Raw genomic sequence first — 21,608 nt, 5'->3', positions numbered from 1 at the left:
TGTAGTAACAGGCACATTCATAATAACATTTCATATTTACATATTTTGCTCATTTTATGCATACGCTGTGCATTCATTTAAAAAAGCATTACAACGTTACCTTTTTTTTCCAACATCACTGATGATTACTCACTGCAGACTTCATGAGAGCCAACAAACATAATAAAACATCACTTACTGTACAATGTCTGCTGTCATTAGTATGCCGACTGATGGAATCTTGTTATATACCTGTTTGGATGAAGAACGACTCATAACCCATGCGAAGAAAAGGCAGGTGGAATCAAGCATAATTTTGTGTCATTTGTCATTTCCGGGTTTAAATTTGTTGTTAAAATGTACCAACTTGTAGGATTACGTCCTCATCCTTCTACTATCCAGGTGAGAGGCATGATTTATGATCTACAATAAATTTCCAAGGAGCAGGGAAGCGAGGAAACTGACCATTCGATGTTGTAAACATAGCAGCATAAACTGGTGATCACATTGCCGCTATAAATAGTTGGTCTGCATTAGCGCTTATAATAACAATATCACTAATACGTGGTTAATATTCAAGTAACGAAATGTACTGTATTTTTCGGAGTTTAAGTCGCACCGGCCGAAAATGCATAATAAAGAAGGAAAAAAACATATATAAGTCGCACTGAAGTATAAGTCGCATTTTTGGGGGAAATGTATTTGATAAAAGCCAACACCAAGAATAGACATTTGAAAGGCAATTTAAAATAAATAAAGAATAGTGAACAACAGGCTGAATAAGTGTACGTTATATGAGGCATAAATAACCAACTGGTATGTTAACGTAACATATTATGGTAAGAGTCATTCAAATAACTATAACATATAGAACATGCTATACGTTTACCAAACAATCTCTCACTCCTAGTCGCTAAATCTAATTAAATCTTATACGTCTAGTCTCTTATGTGAATGAGCTAAATAATATTATTTGATATTTTAGGGTAATGTGTTAATAATTTCACACATAAGTCGCTCCTGAGTATAAGTCGCACCCCCGGCCAAACTATGAAAAAAACTGCGACTTATAGTCCGAAAAATACGGTAAATGGGGTATTGTTGGTGGTTTTTGGATGGGTATTTATTGGATTTCGTGGACAAAATAGAGGAGTTAATTGGCTCCACTGTAAGCCAACTTTTATTTACGAGTTAGAATGCATTAAAAAAAAAAATCATCCGTCATGTCTTTCATAATGATTGTGAACGATAGGCAAAATTCCCCCAAAAGTGCAGTTTTTCTTTAAGAGACAATTTTTATTGACTCATTTATTTGGGTTTTATGGGCGGAAGACAGGACATCCCATTGTCTCTATTGTAAGAAGACTTTTATTTACATTTATTTAAAAGTTAGAACGCATAAAAATAAAATCCATCCGTCGTCATGTCCTTAATAATGATTGTGAACGATAGGCAGCATTCCCCAAAAAAGTGCAGTTCCCCTTTAAATTTATATAACATGCTATTACTTTTCATATCTGTTTGAGGACGATATACTGATAAAATAAGTGTAATCTGTAATAGTGAATTGTAATCCACAAGGGCCATTTTTTTAATGTGGCATTGACAAAACTGGAGTGTTAATACTGCAGGGAAGCTGTAATATGAGTTTTAGCAAATATTGTTGACATAGTTGATAGCACGGAGAGAAAATCCTGGTTAGAGGTCAGCATTTGTAAATGTGTCTATTGACTGTCTCCTGAAAAACACACACAAACATGCAAACAAGACAGAAAATAACTACAGGATTAAATAATAATAGTGTATAGTTATTACAATACTTTACCTTTTCTTTTTCCGGGAGTGGAGGACGAGTGTTGTTATGATTACAATCAGTGTCAAGGCACCAATGACTGAACCAGCGACAATGCCGGCAATATTACCTATAGAGGAAAAAAAACAAGTCAATTTTACACCATACCAGGAAGTGGGATCATTGCCTTAAAGGGGAACTGCCACTTTTAGGGAATTTTGCCTATCATTCACAAACATTATGAGAGACATGAAGATGGATGTTATTATGTAAAAAAACATTCAAACATCTCCATTAAGGTTTTATATACATTATTTAAGTATGTAATGTAGTAACGGGCACATTCATAATAATGAATTTAATGTTTACGTACAGTATGTTGATCATTTTAAGCATACGCAGCACATTCATTTCAAAAACACATCAAAACGTTGGCTTTTTTTTTCTTCTTCACGACTTTATTACAGACTGCAGACTTTATAAGTGTCAGCTTGCTGCGGGGTTCGTTCCCCCGGGATGCAGACGGAACACTCCGGACAGGACGTGCAGGTAGGAACATGGTTAATTTGTCGAAAGTCAAACAAGTACCAAAAACTGAAAACAAGCCAGAGGAAAAATGTGCCGATCGCACTCGAAGCTAAGGCTAACACTTAGCATAAGCAAGAAGACAAAGAATACTCACGTAACTGTAGCAAAAGCAAACAATGAAGCCAGGCCGACTGACCGGCAAAGGCAGGCTTAAATAATGCCTCTGATTAGCGCTCGGGGAAAAGGTGAGCGTCCCGAACACCAATCAGAGGCAGGTGAAAATAATAAGCAACCATGGCAACTAAAAGCAAACAAAGGTGCACAAAAACAGGAACTAAGGGAGTCCAAAACTAACAGAATATAACAAAAACATGATCCAGGCCACGGATCATGACAAGAAGAGCCAAGCGTTTTTTCATGTTGTCCTTGCCATTTTCGGATCCTAAATGACTCCCAAAGTGTACCAACTCGTCGCAATACCTACTCAGACGACTTCTGTCCAGGTGAGATGCATGATTAATGATCTGGAATATACTTACATGGAGCAAGGAAGCGAAGAAGCAGCAGACCACTCGATGATGTAAACATAGGGACACACGGAAGTGATCACGGCGCTGCTATAAATAGTTGGTCTGCGTTAGCACTTATAATAACAATATCACTATGTGGAGGGGGGCGTGGCCTACGGGTCTGTCGCAGAATGGGGTGTGCAAGGACCGGCCTCGAAGACAGCGACAGGTGAGTGGATGGCCCAGGTGGGCCTTGTTATCTAATCACTTGTCGCCTTTATTAGCAGCAGCCGGAACGAGACACATGATATGAGCAAATTAGAGGAGCTCATTGGCTCCACCGTAAGCGGACTTTTATTTACGAGTTAGAATGCACTAAAAAAAAAAAAAAATCCATCTGTCGTCATGACAATGATTGTGAACGATAGGCAAAATTCCCCCCAAAAAAGCAGTTCCCCTATAAGAGCCAATGTTTATTAACTCATTTAGTCATACTAAAGCTTACTTGATGGTGTGCAGCTGGTGTCCCCTCCCGACCAACGTCCGTCCCCCCGGCAGGTGCGCTCGGACGATCCTTCCAGCGTGTAGCCGTCATCGCAGGAAAGCCGCACTTTAGCCCCTCGCAAATAGGTAGTGCCTTCCTTTCTGCCGTTAAGTGGCGGTGCGAGCCAGCCGCAAGAAATAACTGCACATATTAAGGACACAAATATTGTTGCGAATATAAGACGGTACAACCAGTACGTATACGTCTTATACTGTAACCGGGGTAGCGAGATGTACGCACGCACTCGCTGACTTCCTCATGACTTTTACCTGGCTTTAAGTCCTCCACCAGAGAAATGTGACTCAGGAAAGATGTTTTGGAGGCATTTCCCATTTTTGGATCACGACCAACCAGAATGTCATACCTACAAAAAAAGACAATCTGTAAAATACAGGATTATAAACAATCCCTTTAAATACAAGTGGTGTTTGGAGTGGGGCGTGGCCTGCGGGCCTGCCGCGGAGCGGGGTGTGCAGGGACCGGCCTCGAAGACATCGACTGGTGAGTGGATGGCCCAGGTGGCCCTTGTTAACTAATCGCCTGTCGCCTTTATTAGCAGCAGCCGGCACGAGACACGGCAGTTGGAGTTGGAGTGGGAGCCAGAGTGAGAGAGAGACACGAACAGAGAGAAAGACATTTTGCTGGAAAGCACAAGCCTCTCCACATTTATGAAAATAAAACACTGTTGTACCCTGAAATCCGGGCTCTCGTGGCAGTGAATGGTGGTCTGAGGAACCCACGCGTCTATCCACAGTAACTCATTATAGCTAGCGGCTATCCACAGTAACTAATTATAGCGAACTAGCGGCTATCCACAGTAACTAATTATAGCTAGCTAGCGGCTATCCACAGTAACTAATTATAGCTAGCTAGCAGCTATCCACAGTAACTAATTATAGCTAACTAGCGGCTATCCACAGGAACTAATTATAGCTAGCTAGCGTCTATCCACAGTAACTAATTATAGCTAGCGGCTATCCACAGTAACTAATTATAGCTAACTAGCGGCTATCCACAGGAACTAATTAAAGCTAACTTGCGGCTATCCACAGGAACTAATTATAGCTAGTTAGCGTCTATCCACAGTAACTAATTATAGCTAGCGGCTATCCACAGTAACTAATTATAGCTAGTTAGCGTCTATCCACAGTTAGTAATTATAGCTAACGGCTATCCACAGTAACTAATTATAGCTAGCTAGCAGCTATCCACAGTAACTAATTATAGCTAGCGAGCAGCTATCCACAGTAACTAATTATACCTAGTGGTTATCCAGAGTAACTAATTTTAGCTCGCTAGCGGCTATCCACAGTAACTAATTATCATTGGTACTTTAACTTTAACTTTATAGTTAGCAGCTATCCACAGTAAGTAATTACAGCTAGCTAGCGGCTATCCATAGGAACTAATTACAGCTAGCGGCTATCCACAGTAACTAATTATAGCTAACTAGCGGCTATCCACAGTAACTAATTATAGCTAGCTAGCGGCTATCCACAGTAACTAATTATAGATAGCTCGCGGCTATCCACAGTAACTAATTATAGCTAACTAGCGGCTATCCACAGGAACTAATTATAGCTAGCTAGCATCTATCCACAGTAACTAATTATAGATAACTAGCCGCTATCCACAGTAACTAATTATAGCTAGCTAGCGGCTATCCACAGTAACTAATTATAGATAGCTAGCGGCTATCCACAGTAACTAATTATAGCTAACTAGCGGCTATCCACAGGAACTAATTATAGCTATCTAGCGTCTATCCACAGTAACTAATTATAGCTAGCGGCTATCCACAGTAACTAATTATAGCTAACTAGCGGCTATCCACAGTAACTAATTATAGCTAGCTAGCGGCTATCCACAGTAACTAATTATAGCTAACTAGCGTCTATCCACAGGAACTAATTATAGCTATCTAGCGTCTATCCACAGTAACTAATTATAGCTAGCGGCTATCCACAGTAACTAATTATAGCTAACTAGCGGCTAACCACAGGAACTAATTAAAGCTAACTTGCGGCTATCCACAGGAACTAATTATAGCTAGTTAGCATCTATCCACAGTAAATATTTATAGCTAGCGGCTATCTACAGTAACTAATTATAGCTAGTTAGCGTCTATCCACAGTAACTAATTATAGCTAGCGGCTATCCACAGTAACTACTTATAGCTAGCTAGCGGCTATCCACAGTAACTAATTATAGCTAGCTAGCAGCTTTCCACAGTAACTAATTATAGCTAGTGGTTATCCAGAGTAACTAATTATAGCACGCTAGCGGCTATCCACAGTAACTAATTATCATTGGTACTTTAACTTTATAGTTAGCGGCTATCCACAGTAAGTAATTACAGCTAGCTAGCGGCTATCCATAGGAACTAATTACAGCTAGCGGCTATCCACAGTAACTAATTATAGATAGCTCGCGGCTAGCCACAGTAACTAATTATAGCTAGCTAGCGTCTATCCACAGTAACTAATTATAGCTAACTAGCGGCTATCCACAGTAACTAATTATAGCTAGCTAGCGGCTATCCACAGTAACTAATTATAGATAGCTAGCGGCTATCCACAGGAACTAATTATAGCTAGCTAGCGTCTATCCACAGTAACTAATTATAGCTAACTAGCGGCTATCCACAGGAACTAATTATAGCTATCTAGCGTCTATCCATAGTAACTAATTATAGCTAGCGGCTATCCACAGTAACTAATTATAGCTAACTAGCGGCTATCCACAGGAACTAATTAAAGCTAACTTGCGGCTATCCACAGGAACTAATTAAAGCTAACTTGCGGCTATCCACAGGAACTAATTATAGCTAGCGGCTATCCACAGGAACTAATTAAAGCTAACTTGCGGCTATCCACAGGAACTAATTATAGCTAGTTAGCGTCTATCCACAGTAACTAATTATAGCTAGCGGCTATCCACAGTAACTAATTATAGCTAGTTAGCGTCTATCCACAGTAAGTAATTATAGCTAGCGGCTATCCACAGTAACTAATTATAGCTAGCTAGCAGCTATCCACAGTAACTAATTATAGCTAGTGGTTATCCAGAGTAACTAATTATAGCTCGCTAGCGGCTATCCACAGTAACTAATTATCATTGGTACTTTAAATTTAACTTTATAGTTAGCGGCTATCCACAGTAACTAATTATCATTGGTACTTTAACTTTAACTTTATAGTTAGCGGTTATCCACAGTAAGTAATTACAGCTAGCTAGCGGCTATCCATAGGAACTAATTACAGCTAGCTAGCGGCTATCCATAGTAACTAAATATAGCTAGCCAGCGGCTATCTACAGTAACTAATTACATCAAATCAGTGGCTATCCAGTTACTAACTTGTCCTCTTTGTGTTTTTTATTAACTTAGAAGCGTTTGTGTTTGCTCACCGACAGAACTGAGAACCATCTCCAGAGCAAATGTCAGAGGCCACGTTGTAGAGAGGATCGTCGGGACGCTCGGGGACGACAAACACAGGAACAAAATGGTGGTCGTGCCTGGGGGAATGGTAATAGGTGTCCAAAAGGTACTTGGAGTCATACGTAAACAAGGCGGATGTGTTGGACACAGCCCCTGAAAGAGAAAAAGACATCTTATGAATGCTTACCCACAATGCATAGCCCTCGACACTACTTTCATCGTGAAGTTCTTGAACGTCTTACAGCTGGCCCCGAAGTCAAACACCTCTTGTGGGTCATTGTAGTTTGCCAGCAGCTGACCGTTGTCGACAACGAGGTCGTCCGTGGCGTCGCCGTTCATGTTTCCCAACAATCCCTCCGTGGAGTTTCGGAATTCTTCGGGCAGGAGCACGGAAGCGGCGAGAGTTCCCTCTCTGAGCCGCACCTCCACGCCGGCGCCGCTGGGGAACATGACGGTCACGTTTGTAGCCACAGGAGAAAACACAAACACCCCTGGAAGAGATATTTGGAGAAAATAAAAGTGGTTTAGATCAAAATCCTGACTGGGCCTAACCCGCCTGCTGGCTTCATATCCAGCTAATCTTCATTCACAAATTACTGCGTTCAAATATGTTGCGGGTTTACATAACACAGAAGATTAACCTACAAAATAACATAGCATAATTAAAAAAAAAAAAAGTCCAAGTTGTTTTTTCTGCACCACCTTTTATGCAGAAAAAACATTCTTAACAACCTCTAAAAGCTTAGTGGCCACATGCGTGGACAGCACCTTTTAGCTCTTATTTCCAAAATTGTGTACACTACTGAATTGGGGTCTTATGGCCGTTTATGTGGACACTTATACTGCTATCTGGTGGTGTCAGAAGAGTATAACATACAATGGAATTTGGGGAAAAAAAGTGTAAAAAAAAGAATTAGCATGTCACTAAACATGAAGTACACGTTTGTGTACTTATGGACTAAGTACATCATATCAAAAGATGATTCTTAGTTTTTATTCTAATTAGGGTCCAATAAGCCCAAATAGCAAAGAGAAATAAAAAAAGCATGTAAAAAAACAGCTTGGGCCTTAAGAGGTTAAGTCAGCTTTCATAAGGCTAAGACTAGGCTAATACTAAGCTAATGCTAATGAACCAGCCGTCTATTCAACTACAAAAACACATTTATTTTCAGGTAATGGCTATTTTCCTGTTACTAAACTAATTTTAATAGGCATTTAAAGTAAAATGAAAAAAATCACACACACACTAGGTGGGGTGAAATTACCCTCTGCATTTGACCCATCCCCTTGTTCACCCCCTAGGAGGTGAGGGGAGCAGTGAGCAGCAGCAGTGGCCGCGCTCGGGAAACATTTTTGGTGATTTAACCCTTGATGCTGAGTGCCAAGCAGGGAGGTAATGGGTCCCATTTTTAGAGTCTTTGGTATGATTCGGCCGGGGTTTGAACTCACAACCTACCGATCTCAGGGCGGACGCTCTAACCACATGGCCAATGAGTAGGTTTTTTTGTTGTTGCTAATTATAATTAATTATGTTGTTAATCACATTCATTAGTCTAGAAAAGAACAAGTGTAATGCAGTACAAAGAAGTCCATGAAAAAATAAGAACAAAGAAGTACATGGAACAAGTAAAAAAAAGTATCTTAAAACCACTGTCTTAATGACATTATTATTATTATTGTTTTCATTTTAATCTCCTTTTTTTATTTCAAAAGAGGATGAGCAGGTTTTAATTGTTCTTCCATTGTAACATGTATTTTGAGTTAAATTGATGTTTTAATTGACTTCTTTCATATTTTTTTAAGTTTAGAAATTATTGACAATTCAATTCATTAATATTTTTACTTTAAAAAAATTAACCTGTTACTAAACTAATTTTAATGGGCATTTGTTGCTAATTATAATTACTTAATTATGTTGTTAAGTACAGTCATTAATGTAGAAAAGAACAATTGTAATGCAGTACAAAAAAGTACATGAAAAAAGTCAAATAAGAGCAAAGAAGTACATGGAACAAATAAAAAAAAAGTATCTTATTATTATTGTTTTTATATTAATTTCCTTTTTTATTTCAAAAGAGGATGAGCAGGTTTTAATTGTATTTTGAGAGGTATTTTGAGTTTAAATATTATTTTAATTGACCTCTTTCATATTTTTTTGATTTTAAAAATTATTAAAAGAAAACAAAAAAAATTAGGAAAAAAGTACAATTCAATTCATTAATACTTTTACTTAAAAAAAAAGGAATCTTTTAAAAATTGTATTAAATGTGTCATCTTTTGTGCATTTTGGAATTTAAGTTAAGTCTCACCATTGAGGTCCACAAATATGTTGCAGATTTACATAACACAGAAGGTTAACCAAACAAGATAACGGAGCATAAATTAAAAAAATATTTTTCTAAGTTGGTTTGTCTTCACCGCCTTGTCTGCATAAAAAACCTCCCTAAGTCAGCTTTCATAAGGCTAACGTTAGGCTAATACTAAGCTAATGCTAATGAACCAGCCTTCTATTCAACTACAAAAACACATTTATTTTCAGGGAATGGCTATTTACCTGTTACTAAACTAATTTTAATGGACATTTGTTGCTAATTATAATTACTTAATTATGTTGTTAAGTAGAGTCATTAATGTAGAAAAGAACAATTGTTATGCAGTACAAAAAAGTACATGAAAAAAGTCATAAGAGCAAAGAAGTACATGGAACAAGTCAAAAAAAGTATCTTATTATTATTGTTTTTATTTTAATTTCCTTTTTTTATTTCAAGAGAGGATGAGCAGGTTTTAATTGTATTTTGAGAGGTATTTTGAGTTAAATTCTTGTTTTAATTGACTTATTTCATATTTCTTTAAGTTTAGAAAGGAATGAAAAAAAAAAAAAAAAATAAGGAAAAAAGTACAATTCAATTAATTAATATTTTTACTATAAAAAATTTTTATATTTTAAAAAGTGTATCAAATGTGTCATTTCTTGGGCATTTTGGAATTTAAGTTAAGTCTCACCATTGAGGTCCACAAATATGTTGCAGATTTACATTAACACAGAAGATTAACCAAACAAGATTAACCAAACAACGAATTTTAATGGGCATTTGTTGCTAATTATAATTACTTAATTATGTTGTTAAGTACAGTCATTAATGTAGAAAAGAACAATTGTAATGTAATTGTATTTTGAGAGGTATTTTGAGTTAAATTGTTGTTTTAACTGACTTTTTTCATATTGTTTTAAGTTTAGAAATTATAGAAAAAAAAATATATATATAAGGGAAAAAAGTACAATTCAATTCATTAATATTTATTTTTTATTTTTTTAATTGTTTTGAATTGTATCAAATGTATCTTTTGTGCATTTTGGAATTGAAGTTAAGTCTCACCATTGAGGTCCATCCAGCTCTGCTCGTTGAACGAAAGACTTTTCTGATTTTGCAGCACCTGGAGGCGACTGTGACCAGGTGACAGTCGCACCTCGATGACATCGGAGGACGCCTCTTTCATGGCGACGGACGACAGTTTTGTCGCGTTGATGGCCGTCCCTGTGAACGAGGGTGCAGAATGGACACCAGGCTCCTTGCGAGCAAGACGGTTTGCAGCGGCCTCTGCTCACCGTTGACCGGCTCTGTTCTGCCTTGGACTGCCAGTCCTTTCCCGGCCGACGTCAACAATCTGTACTCGCCTTTGCCATTGAAGGAGTAGCGCAATCCGTCGAAAGTTATGAAGTGTGGATCTCCAAACACCACGGCTATGAGACGCATCTCGTGGTTAGTGTTGATCTGACACAGCGAGTGGATGATAGTGAAATAAATACCAGAGTTGGGAGGTTGGTAGCGCCGACAGTCGCTGGAGGGCCGGTGTTTGAAGTAATAGTGGCAGTTGTCGGACCACAGGCAGCAGTAGTAGAAGCTGAGGACGTCGTAGACCCAGTGGGACTGTCCAGGGACCTTTGGGGGCTTCCTGTAAGGAGGCGAACCCCAATCGTGGGCTCGGTCTGGCGTGCTGCCGCCGATGGAGTCTGCCGTCAGCACCTGAGCGCCACTGCTGTCGTAGCAACACTGCTGCCCGGCTGCATACTTGGGACTACAGCAAGGAAACATTCTGAATGTAGACTTCCACCAAGGCCGGGCAATCCAAATTCGGATCAGCAGCAAACCGTGCACTGAATCCTGCCTGAATCTTCTTCATATTCATACACACTAACGTCATAAAATGCTAATAAAAGGATACGAGAGGTGCACCACTATCAAAGTCTGCACCAAAATTGAAGCGGTTTGTGTAATCCTCCAATAAAAACCAAACGCTGACCATAACATACAAATGTACTTTACAGTGACTTCATCTCGGTATAAAACCCTGGAACAAACAGGACTTACAACACAAGCAATGCCAAACTAACAATCGATTTAAACTGTTATTTCTAGCTTTAGTGCCGCCCTTGTGGCTCCCTGGAGCATTTTTTAAAAAGAATTGTAAATGGAAAACGGAAAGAATATGTTTTTTGTTTTAGTATGTTTTTTGTTTGAGGACAAACATGACACAAAACTTCCCAATATGTTTGTGTGTGTGCTTCACTGATAAGAGTATTTGGTGAACATCGTTTTGTCCTATGTATTTTGGCAGTTCTTGAACTCACCGTAATGTAGACTGTGACGCAACAGTTTGTTTACATGTAAAATCTTACACTCCTTTGTCTCATTTTGTCCACCAAATGTTTTAAGAAAGGCAGTATTTTTTCTGCTGGTATTGAATGTCGTTAGGTTGTGTACCTAATGTAGTGGCCAGTGGGTGCATAGTGTTGACTCACCTGGCTTGTATGGCTCTCACGCAGTGAACACTACCCGGGTGGTAAGTGCACACACTTCCTTTCTCTATATCGCAGCCGTAATCAGTCTGACAAAGGACATTAAAAACAAGTCAGAGTGAGACTTCTCCTTGAACGCAAATGCCATAAACTCATAAAATGATCACATAATAAAGTCTGAGGACATCGTTTACACATTATAATGCAACATTGATAACAATTACAGTAAACGTGACCAAGGCATTTACTATGCAAATGTTATTTGCCAGGTGAGGTGGTTCGGGCATATGGTCAGAATGCCTCCCGAACCCGTCCCTGGGGACGTGTTTAGGGCGCGTCCGACCGGTAGGAGACCACGGGGAAGACCCAGGACACGGTGGAGAGACTATGTCTCCAGGCTGGCCTGGGAACGCCTCGGCATCATGTGGGAAGAGCTGAACGAAGGGAGAGGGAAGTCTGGGCTTCTCTGCTTAGGCTGCTGCCCCCGCGACCCAACCTCGGATAAGCGGAAGAAGTTAAGAGGCTGTAGGGCTGTCAAAATTAACTCATGTGTTAATCACAACAAAAATTGTGTTAATCATGTAAGAAAAACATTCCTGGATGACATTCTGATAATAAAATTGCATTTGTGTCCAAATATTGGGATTTATTTGTATGTATATATATATATATATATATATATATATATATATATATATATATATATATATATATATATATATATATACATACATACATATATACACACACACACACACACACACACACACACACAGTACACACCTTCTCATTCCTAACACAACTGATGGTCCCAACCCCATTGATAAAGCAAGAAATTCCACTAATCAACCCTGATAAGGCGCAACTCTTGAAGCTCATCGAGAGAATGCCATGAGTGTACAAAGCAGTAATCAGAGCAAAGGGTGGCTATTTTGAAGAAAATAGAATATAAAACATGTTTTCAGTTATTTCACCCTTCTTTGTAAGTACACAACTCCACATGTGTTCATTCAGAGTTTTGATGCCTTCAGTGACAATCTACAATGTAAATAGTCATGAAAATAAAGAAAACACATTGAATGGGAAGGTGTGTCCAAACTTGTAGCCTGTACTGTATGCATGCATGTATATATATATATACCGTATATATATATATATATATATATATATATATATATATATATATATATATATGTATATATATATATGTATATATATATATATATATATATATATATATATATATTTGTGTGTGTGTGTGTGTGTGTGTATAGCCTATACCTATATCTGTGTACATATTATATTAATATGATGGATAATTATTAAATGCTATACCGTAATTGGATATTGAGAGTAAAATGGAGTGTGGAGAAAGTTTTTGGCATTTTTCCCCACCATGCCTTGCAATGATTTAAACGGGTGTAATTTGGATTTTTTTTTTTATGGTCGTTAGCTGTTTTTTTATAATATCTACAAAGTTCAGTGCCGATTGATTTTTTTTTTCTGCGCCATGACTAGGGAAGGGTGTTTGGATTGGGTCATATAAGTGAAAGCTGTGCATGTCAGTTCAAGTAAGCATACTGCATAGTCACTGGCCTGAGTCACTCACACTGTCCACCAAAATGTGATATGTAAACACCAATCAAGATGCAAGACCCTCCATCCATCCATTTTCTACCGCTTATTCCTTTCGGGTCGGGGGGGGACGCTGGAGCCTATCTCAGCTACAATCGGACGGCAGGCGGGGTACACCCTGGACAAGTCGCCACCTCATCGCAGGGCCAACACAGATAGACAGACAACATTCACACACTAGGGCCAAATTTAGAGTTGCCAATCAACTTATCCCCAGGTGCATGTCTTTGGAGGTGGGAAGAAGCCGGAGTACCCGGAGGGAACCCACGCAGTCACGGGGAGGACATGCAAACTCCACACAGAAAGATCCCGAGCCCGGGATTGAACTCAGGACTACTCAGGACCTTCGTATTGTGAGGCAGATGCACTAACCCCTCTGCCACATTTCAATTTAATATGTAAACACCCTGCCTGTCCAGTTTACTTGTGGAACCTGTGCCATCTCACAGGCTAAATTGACAATGCCATAGATAGGACACCCCTGGTCTAAATGAAGGGCATCACACTCACTTTCATTGCTTTTACAAAAGCCCAGAAGGGCCGCTTTGTTTGATTATTATCATTGTTTACCAACAAACCTTTAGAAGAAAAAAAAAAGCTTGTATCAAATAATATTGCGTACACTTTTTTGGTCAAAATTTGAATACATGTATCAATAAAAATGAAATGCCTTATTGACATTGTTTTCAGGCTATGAGGGCCATTAATTTGACACACCTGGTCTAAATTCTCGCGTCAAGGCTAGATCATTGTGGGACTTCTGAGACCTTAAATATGAACTCTTTCATGATTCTGATGAACATTAGGTCATTAGGGTGACAGGTCTTACATGGAACCTTCCTGTGTCGGCTCGGGCCTGAGCCAGCGTGCAGGGGCAGTCGATGATCTCGTTGAGGAAGTTTGGCAGCTCGTTTTCCAGCTTGTCCCACGCCAAACATTTTTCCAGGGCCCAGGCCTGAGAGTCCTCCCTGAACCTTTCCTCCAGATGCCAGGCCAGGGCGTGGTCCTCGGTCCATGCAGCTTGCACATTCCTGGGGTACGAAACGAGCAAAAAAAAAAAAATAGTCTGAAAACGAGATATGAACATGCACGGTATGACAATAACGTGCGTACCAAATGCCGTCAGAGTGGACGCTGGAGCTGACGCGGACTGCACCGAGCTCCCAGCTGGAGAAGAGAAGAGCTGGCTGTGGCACGAAGCTGAAGGCGCCATTGTTGGGTTGATCTTTGGCAAGAGAGTACAGATACTTCCATTCTGCCTGCCACTCCTCTGAATAGGGCTTCCCTAAAAGGAGGTATTGAACAACACTGAGTGTCAAACTACTTCCATAATGTAAATGACCGCCATAACCACAACACCAGGAGGAGCTCCACAAACCACGTTAAACCCAGATTCCGATCTAACAAAGGTCTTAACTCATTCTCCTATGCCACATCAATTTGGAATGCACTCCCAACAGGTGTAAAAGAAAGTGCATCTCTATCCTCCTTCAAAACCGCACTAAAAGAACACCTCCAGGCAACTTCAACCCTAGACTAACACCCTCCCCCCTCCACATCCCACCTCCCCGGATTGAAAACAATCAAATGTAAATAAGCAAATGTATATACTTGTTCTTATGCTTTCTGAGCTCACTATGTTCTCTGCTCGCTGTACATATCCTACCAAGTCAGACCTACACTGTTTCAATGTCCATTTCTCAGATGATGCAATTGTTGATGACTGAAGTGCTGATATCAACCAAACCAAAACAACACCCCCCCACACCCCGGATTGTAAATAATGTAAATAATTCTATGTATATACTCTGATGATTAACTTGTGTGATGACTGTATTATGCTGATTGTATATATTTGTACCATGAATTGATTAACGTGGACCCCGACTTAAACAAGTTGAAAAACTTATTGGGGTGTTACCATTTAGTGGTCAATTGTATGGAATATGTACTATACTGTGCAATCTACTAATAAAGGTTTCAATCAATCAATCCCCCCCTCTGTCAATGAGGTCATGTGACTCACCTGTCTCTCTATAACCCCACAGCTCAATGTTGACTCGGTCTGCTCGGACCAGTGACGTGTCCCACGCCATCTCCAGGGAGCCCCCAACATGAGGCGTGCCATAGTACTGCCACTTTGTTGAGTTGACCAGCGTGGCCTTGAATTTGGCGTCTAACTTGCCCGTGTGCACTGTGTGGAACAAACCGGTGCATGTCACACTCCACACCACCAGGGGGCACACCTCTCTGTGTGATGCAGCAAATGCAGTACAGTGTTCCTTCGCTACAACACGGTTCACTTTACACATATTTTTTTGTGTGTGTGTAATTTTTTACAGTGTATGAATGTGCATTATGTTCTGCGTCCCGATTCGCTAAGGGACTGTAGACCATTGTCAATCAATCTTCTTCATGCTATGTGTCCTGTTCAGTACAGAATGCATTAAACTTGCCTAATTTACAAAATTGCTTGATGTGAGCAGTGTGGCTCTTTATTGCTGTATGTTTGCAAGTTTTCTCTCAGACAATCTCAAAATGGTGACAAAATGCACAATTAAAGCCATCATTGAGGAAGGGGGATATAAAATACTGAACAAGTTTTTAATACGGATGAGACAGACTTATTTTGGAAACGAATGCCCTCTCGCACCTTCATAATGCAGGATGAAGCCAAAACTGCAGGATTTAAGGCCCCAAAAGATTGTGTGACTCTGCGGGCTTTATGCTAAAACCCGGGCTTATTAACAGGTCAAAAAATCCAATAGCCCTAAAAACAGGTTTTGATCTTTGGTTTCATTCTTTAATACAGTGGTGTACTGTACTTATTTTTTTAAATCCACAAAGGTTTGAACTTTGAGTGTTTAAACGAGAGAAATGTGAGAAAATGTCAATGCCTGTCTGAAAAAAGAAAAGTTTATAAAGTGTGTGGTTACCTTTGTATGCGTGTGTGTATATATATATATACATATATTACTTTGCATGCAGTCAACTTTTGTATGTGTATATCTGTATACCTATATCTGTGTACATATTATAATAATATGATGGATAATTATTCAATGCTATAATTGGATATTAAGAGTAAAATGGGTAAGGGGGGAGAGTTTTTTTTGCATTTTTCCCATCATGCCTTGCAATGATTTAAATGGGTGTAATTTATTTATTTTTGTATTGTGGTTAGCTGTTTTTTATAGTATCTACAAAGTTCAGTGAGCAGCTTGTGTTATGTGTGACATGTTTGTTGACTTTTGGTGCCGATTGATTTTTTTTTTTCTGCACCATGACTAGGGAAGGGTGTTTGGATTGGGTCATATAAGTAAAATCTGTGCATGTCAGTTTTAGCAAGCACACTCCATAGTCACTGGCCGGAGTCAGTCACATCAAGAGAATGCCAAGAGTGTGTCAAAGCAGTAATCAGAGCAAGGGGTGGCTATTTTGAAGAAACTAGAATATAAAACATGTTTTCAGTTATTTCACCTTTTTTTGTTAAGTACATAACTCCACATGTGTTCATTCATAGTTTTGATGCCTTCAGTGACAATTTACAATGCAAATAGTCATGAAAATAAAGAAAATGCATTGAATGAGAAGGTGTGTCCAAACTTTTGTCCTGTACTGTATATAAGAAACGAAAAAACATATAATGGACAGTACTGTAAACGAAAAAAATATAAAAAATAAAAAAAACAACCTGTAAACAAAAAAACATGCACAGTAAATGAAAACATATATAATGAACAAAAACACATAAAAAATCAACTTCTACTCCACGGATTTCACTTAAAGCGGGTTTGGAACGTAACACCAGCGTTAAACGAGGGAACACTGTACACAGTTCCTTTATAACAAAATGTAAAGCTCAAACCTGACAGCCAGGCTCCAGCTCGACTGAACGCCGTGCCGTTATCGGAGGAGACGTGCAAGCTAACCCATCCAGTTTGGTACAAGAGCGGGGCGATGCAGTGACCCCGCCCGCTGTCATCCACGTAGCCCACAGTGTCGGTGTCACCATTGAACCTGCCCATGTAAAAGAAAAAAACAAGCACCAAATGCCAGCTAGATCCAAATAACGGAAATCAAGTTTAGACCAGAGGTGGGGAGTAACGTGCTTCATTTACTCCGTTCTTAAGTAACTTAGAGTAGTTTTAATGCAACATGCTTTTTACTTTTGGGTATTTTTGTGAAAAAGAAACGTTATTTTTACCCCCTCGCATTGAGTTTTATTTTGATCGCGCCAGTTATTGATATCATCATTATATTCATTTGTAATCTGTTGATTACTGCTTGCAAAAAACATATTCCTTTGGCTTGTTAACCCTTGTGTAATGTTCATATTGTTGTTACTCAGCCAGCGTTTGTGGGTCTGATGGAGCCGTTGCATTTTGTGGCTTTTAATGCCTCACAATCAAACACTTTTATGTTAAAATACTGAACAGATGTTTACCTTATCCCAATAAACATCTGTTCAGTATTTTAACATAAAAGTGTTTGATTTGATGGGTCGTGGTTAGGGCCTTGCATGGCAGCTCCCGCCATCAGTGTGTGAATGTGTGTGTGAATGGGTGAATGTGGAAACAGTGTCAAAGCGCTTTGAGTAGAAAAGCGCTATACAGGTATAACCCATTTAGTTACAGACTTAGACAAACTTTAATGATCCACAAGGGAAATTGTTCCACACAGTAGCTCAGTTACAAAGGATGGAAAGCCTAGCCCTAGCCCTAACCCTCTCTTACCTCGAACATCTAACCTCTAACCTAACACTAACCCCAACCCTAACCCTAACTGTAATCCTAACCCCTAACCCTCTCTTACATTTAACCTCTAACCCTCTCTAACCCTAACCCTAACATCTAACCCTAACCCTTCTTATCTTCTTATTTTTTCACTCTTTTCTATCGCCCCACCCCAACCCTCAGCCCTAACCCTAACCAACTATTTTACTTTATGCCTAACCCTAACCCTAACCCCAACTCTAACCCTAACCCTCTCTTACCTCTAACATCTAACCTCTAACCCTCTCTAACCCTAACTCTAACCTCTAACCTAACCCCAACCCTAACTGTAATCCTAACCCTCTCTTACCTCTAACATTTAACCTCTAACCCTCTCTAACCCTAACCTCTAACCTAACCCTTCTTATCATCTTCTTTTTTCACTCTTTTCTATCCCCCCACCCCAACCCTTAGCCCTAACCAACTATTTTCTTTATGCCTAACCCTAACCTTAACCCTAACCCCAACCACAACCCTAATCCTTCCTTCCTTTTTCTTTTTTCACTCTTTTCTATCACTCCACCCCAATCCTTAGCCCTAACCAACTCTTTTTCTTTACGCCTAACCTTAACCCTAACGCTAAACCTAACCCTCTAACGCTAACCCTCTAGCCCTAACCCTAACCAACTCTTTTTCTTTATGCCTAACCCTAATCCTAAACCTAACCCCAACCTTAACCCTTAGCCCTAACCAACTCTTTTTCTTTATGCCTAACCCTAACCTTAACCCTAACCCCAACCACAACCCGAACCCTAACCCTAACCCTTCCTTCCTTTTTCTTTTTTCACACTTTTCTATCGCCCCACCCCAACCCTGAGCCCTAACCCTAACCATCTCTTTTTCTTTACGTCTAACCCTAACCTTAACCCTAACCCCAACCCCAACCCCAACCCTAACTCTAACTCTAACCCTAACCCAAACTCCAAACCTAACCCAGGTTAGGGTTGGAATTAGGGCACAAAAAGAGGGCGAAAACAAAAGGTATAAAGTAGAATAAAAATGTACCATAGTAGCAATTATAAAATATAACGTATATTTAATATTCACATATTATATATACAGTATATATTTACTATTATATTATTGTATTATATAATATATACAATATTTAACAAATCTCAATTACCATGTACAATATTACAGTATATGTAACAGCTGCAGAAAAAAAAAGGGCGGCATAAAATAAAGAATTAATAAATTATAGCGTCATAAATGACTGTAAAATGTGCATCTTTTGCACCAGTAGTGTCTCTCTGTCTTTCACACGTACACGTACGTACACACACACACACACACACACACACACACACACACACACACACACACACACACACACACACACACACACACACACACACAGTAATGACAATATCAAACATACACAAGAAGTCTGGAGCTTAGGTCATAGAGAAGTTCAAGCGCAAAAATTACGACTTAAGTGTAATTTGTACTACCAGTTTAGTACAGAAACAAACACTATTATCATTTATTATTAATTTAGTTAGAATGTATTTATTTTAGCACTGCGTAATTGTATGTGTCAATGTATTTTTACATCAGTATTCATGAGTCCCTTCTCTTGCGCATTTGAGTCGTTTATTTTTGTAATGAACCTGACCTAAGCCTATGATAATAATCTTTGTGATTAACTGATGGTTTCATATCATTTGACAAGGTGAATCCTGTGAAATTGTAAGTGGGTTTGATATAATTATTGAATGCAATTAAAATCAAGAGTAAGATTACTAATTTAGCGTTTATATTTGATATTTCTGTAGTGGATAAGTTGGGTTCCGAGGTCAAAAAGGTTAAGAACCCCTGCTCTACAGCACAAAGCACTTAGACCAGGCCTGGGCAATTATTTTGACTCGGGTGGCCAAATTTGGAGAAAAAAATGTGTCTGGGGGCCGGTATATCTTATTTTTGGGAACACTAATACAAAACCTCACAATAATGTCTGATTGAATGCTGAAAAACGTTATGACAGACCACCTTAAAGAACGGAATGGAATTTTAAATTTTTTTTACTGAATGAGACACCCAGAATGTACATAAAAATAAATAATGTAGGATTTACAATATTAACTATGAAGGATAAAACACTGAAAATTGACAACATATGAACGTCACACCCCCTCTACATCCACATATTTTACAATCAAGCGAAACACAACAAAAATGCAACAAAAATGCAACAAACATAGCTAAAAATAAACGCGGAAAAACAAAAAAAAAAACACCTACAATCTAATGAGCTTTTCTTAACTAAGCTTTAGAACTTTGATGTAAAAATTTCCTTCCGCGTCTGTCCCTGACACCCACATTTCAGGCTGGCCGCTCTGGAAACACTCAGTTACTAGTTAGATTACCATAGTAACTAATTAGATTACCTTAGTAACTAGTATATCATGCAAAATTGCAGATTCCAACCATTGAAATACTTTGTATAGTTCAAGACTTACGGTCATTACAAAACATCACTGTACATCATAATGTCAGCTACACTTTCCATCTTAAAGATCGAAAAGAATTATTCGGGAATGTTCGGCGGGCCAGATTGAAAAGCTTAACGGGCCGCATGTGGCCCCCGGGCCTTAATTTGCCCAGGTCTGACTTACACCCTTTCCTACATCCAATTACAGTTCTATGGTTATCATCATATTTTACCTAATCTTTGAAGCAAACTATATATATCCAGAAATGTCATTTTGTAATGACATGATTTCTATTCATTATCAAGCGCACAAGGGATGTTTACATTTATACGTGAACATTTGTACAGTACCTGCACACAAGTGGGGATCCTTTGTCAAACTTCGCATTAAGGACAAGTAAATCCACCCCACCCAAAATGGAGCCAGAGTGCGGGAATGTTTCCACGCAGAATTCCTTATAGTCCGCGCAGCAGCTCCCCAGAGAGGTGCACGTTGGGTGACAGGAGCACGAGTCGGACATTTGCCCGCATTTGACCTCACAGGACTGCCCTGGATCAGAGAAGGAGAGGAACATTTAGTGTTTCGTTACGACTTTTAAAAGGAACATTTCCAGGCACTCACCAAAAGTCCCGCCGATGCATGAGAGCAGAAGAAGCAGCGTCACTGCTGTTGCTTTTCCCATCTTTTTTTTTACACCAGATGTGTTTCTTTCTACGGAGAGTGTCAGCTACATGCTGATTCAACTCAACATCCCAATAAACCTTGGCCCGCTGACGTCTTTAAAGCTTCGCCAATCATCAACCTGAGGTCATAATGATAACACCCTCCCTCGGCTGTGTTTACAAGCCCGTTCTGTACTTTAGTGTACATTGCATACAGTACGGTTCTGCTTCTCCACTTTTGACCGCTTTTTCTGTCCTGCTGAACTTTGAAGATGAGAAAGTGGTGACAAAAATCCATTTTTTAAAAATAAAATAATCACTTGAGTACCTTTGACCACCGCTGTCACTTTGCTGTGCTTTTATTTTGAAATTAATGGAGTGAAGGTGCACTTTTTACCTATTTTTTTTGTGTCCCCCCCACCTCACAGGAATCATGTTAAAGGAGATTATTCACATTCCAGCTGTTATTTTTAAAGACAGCACCCTATGGGAGCAGAAGATGGCCACTAGGA

The 21,608-nt window shown here is 39.3% G+C and overlaps 1 protein-coding gene across 2 annotated transcripts; it reads right to left on the bottom strand.

The window, feature by feature from the left end:
- Positions 1–445: 445 nt before the first annotated feature.
- On the bottom strand, positions 446–21,180 carry susd2 (sushi domain containing 2). 2 transcript variants are annotated; one of them, XM_061927026.1, is made up of 16 exons: positions 21,056–21,180; positions 20,785–20,983; positions 17,093–17,244; positions 15,251–15,418; positions 14,338–14,509; positions 14,054–14,255; positions 11,593–11,678; positions 10,600–10,868; positions 10,399–10,533; positions 10,169–10,327; positions 7,034–7,282; positions 6,761–6,944; positions 3,622–3,716; positions 3,314–3,493; positions 1,805–1,901; positions 446–1,717 (listed from the first exon to the last, which is right to left on the bottom strand). In XM_061927026.1, exons 1-16 carry the CDS (start codon positions 21,114–21,116, stop codon positions 1,678–1,680), a joined length of 2,448 nt encoding a protein of 815 aa, XP_061783010.1. In that variant the 5' UTR covers positions 21,117–21,180; the 3' UTR covers positions 446–1,677. The 2 variants fall into 2 exon arrangements, with proteins under 2 accessions (XP_061783010.1, XP_061783009.1); XM_061927025.1 differs by having other exon boundaries at positions 10,399–10,868.
- Between the last annotated feature and the right edge of the window lie 428 nt (positions 21,181–21,608).

The sequence above is a fragment of the Nerophis lumbriciformis genome, linkage group LG32 (assembly GCF_033978685.3).
Source record: "Nerophis lumbriciformis linkage group LG32, RoL_Nlum_v2.1, whole genome shotgun sequence".
NCBI lineage: Eukaryota > Metazoa > Chordata > Actinopteri > Syngnathiformes > Syngnathidae > Nerophis > Nerophis lumbriciformis.
Note: the sequence above shows the minus strand (reverse complement) of the source record. Positions and strands in the feature narration are given on the sequence as shown.

Bases quoted from the DNA above. Each gene is read 5' to 3' on its own strand.
- susd2 (XM_061927025.1), bottom strand. From the start codon at position 21,116: ATGGGAAAAGCAACAGCAGTGACGCTGCTTCTTCTGCTCTCATGCATC. The intron at 14,510-15,250 runs GTGAGTCACATG...ACCTCCTTTTAG, and splicing joins GTGGGGTTATAGAGAGACAG to GGAAGCCCTATTCAGAGGAG. The intron at 7,283-10,168 runs GTGAGACTTAAC...TATCTCTTCCAG, and splicing joins GAGCTGGATGGACCTCAATG to GGGTGTTTGTGTTTTCTCCT.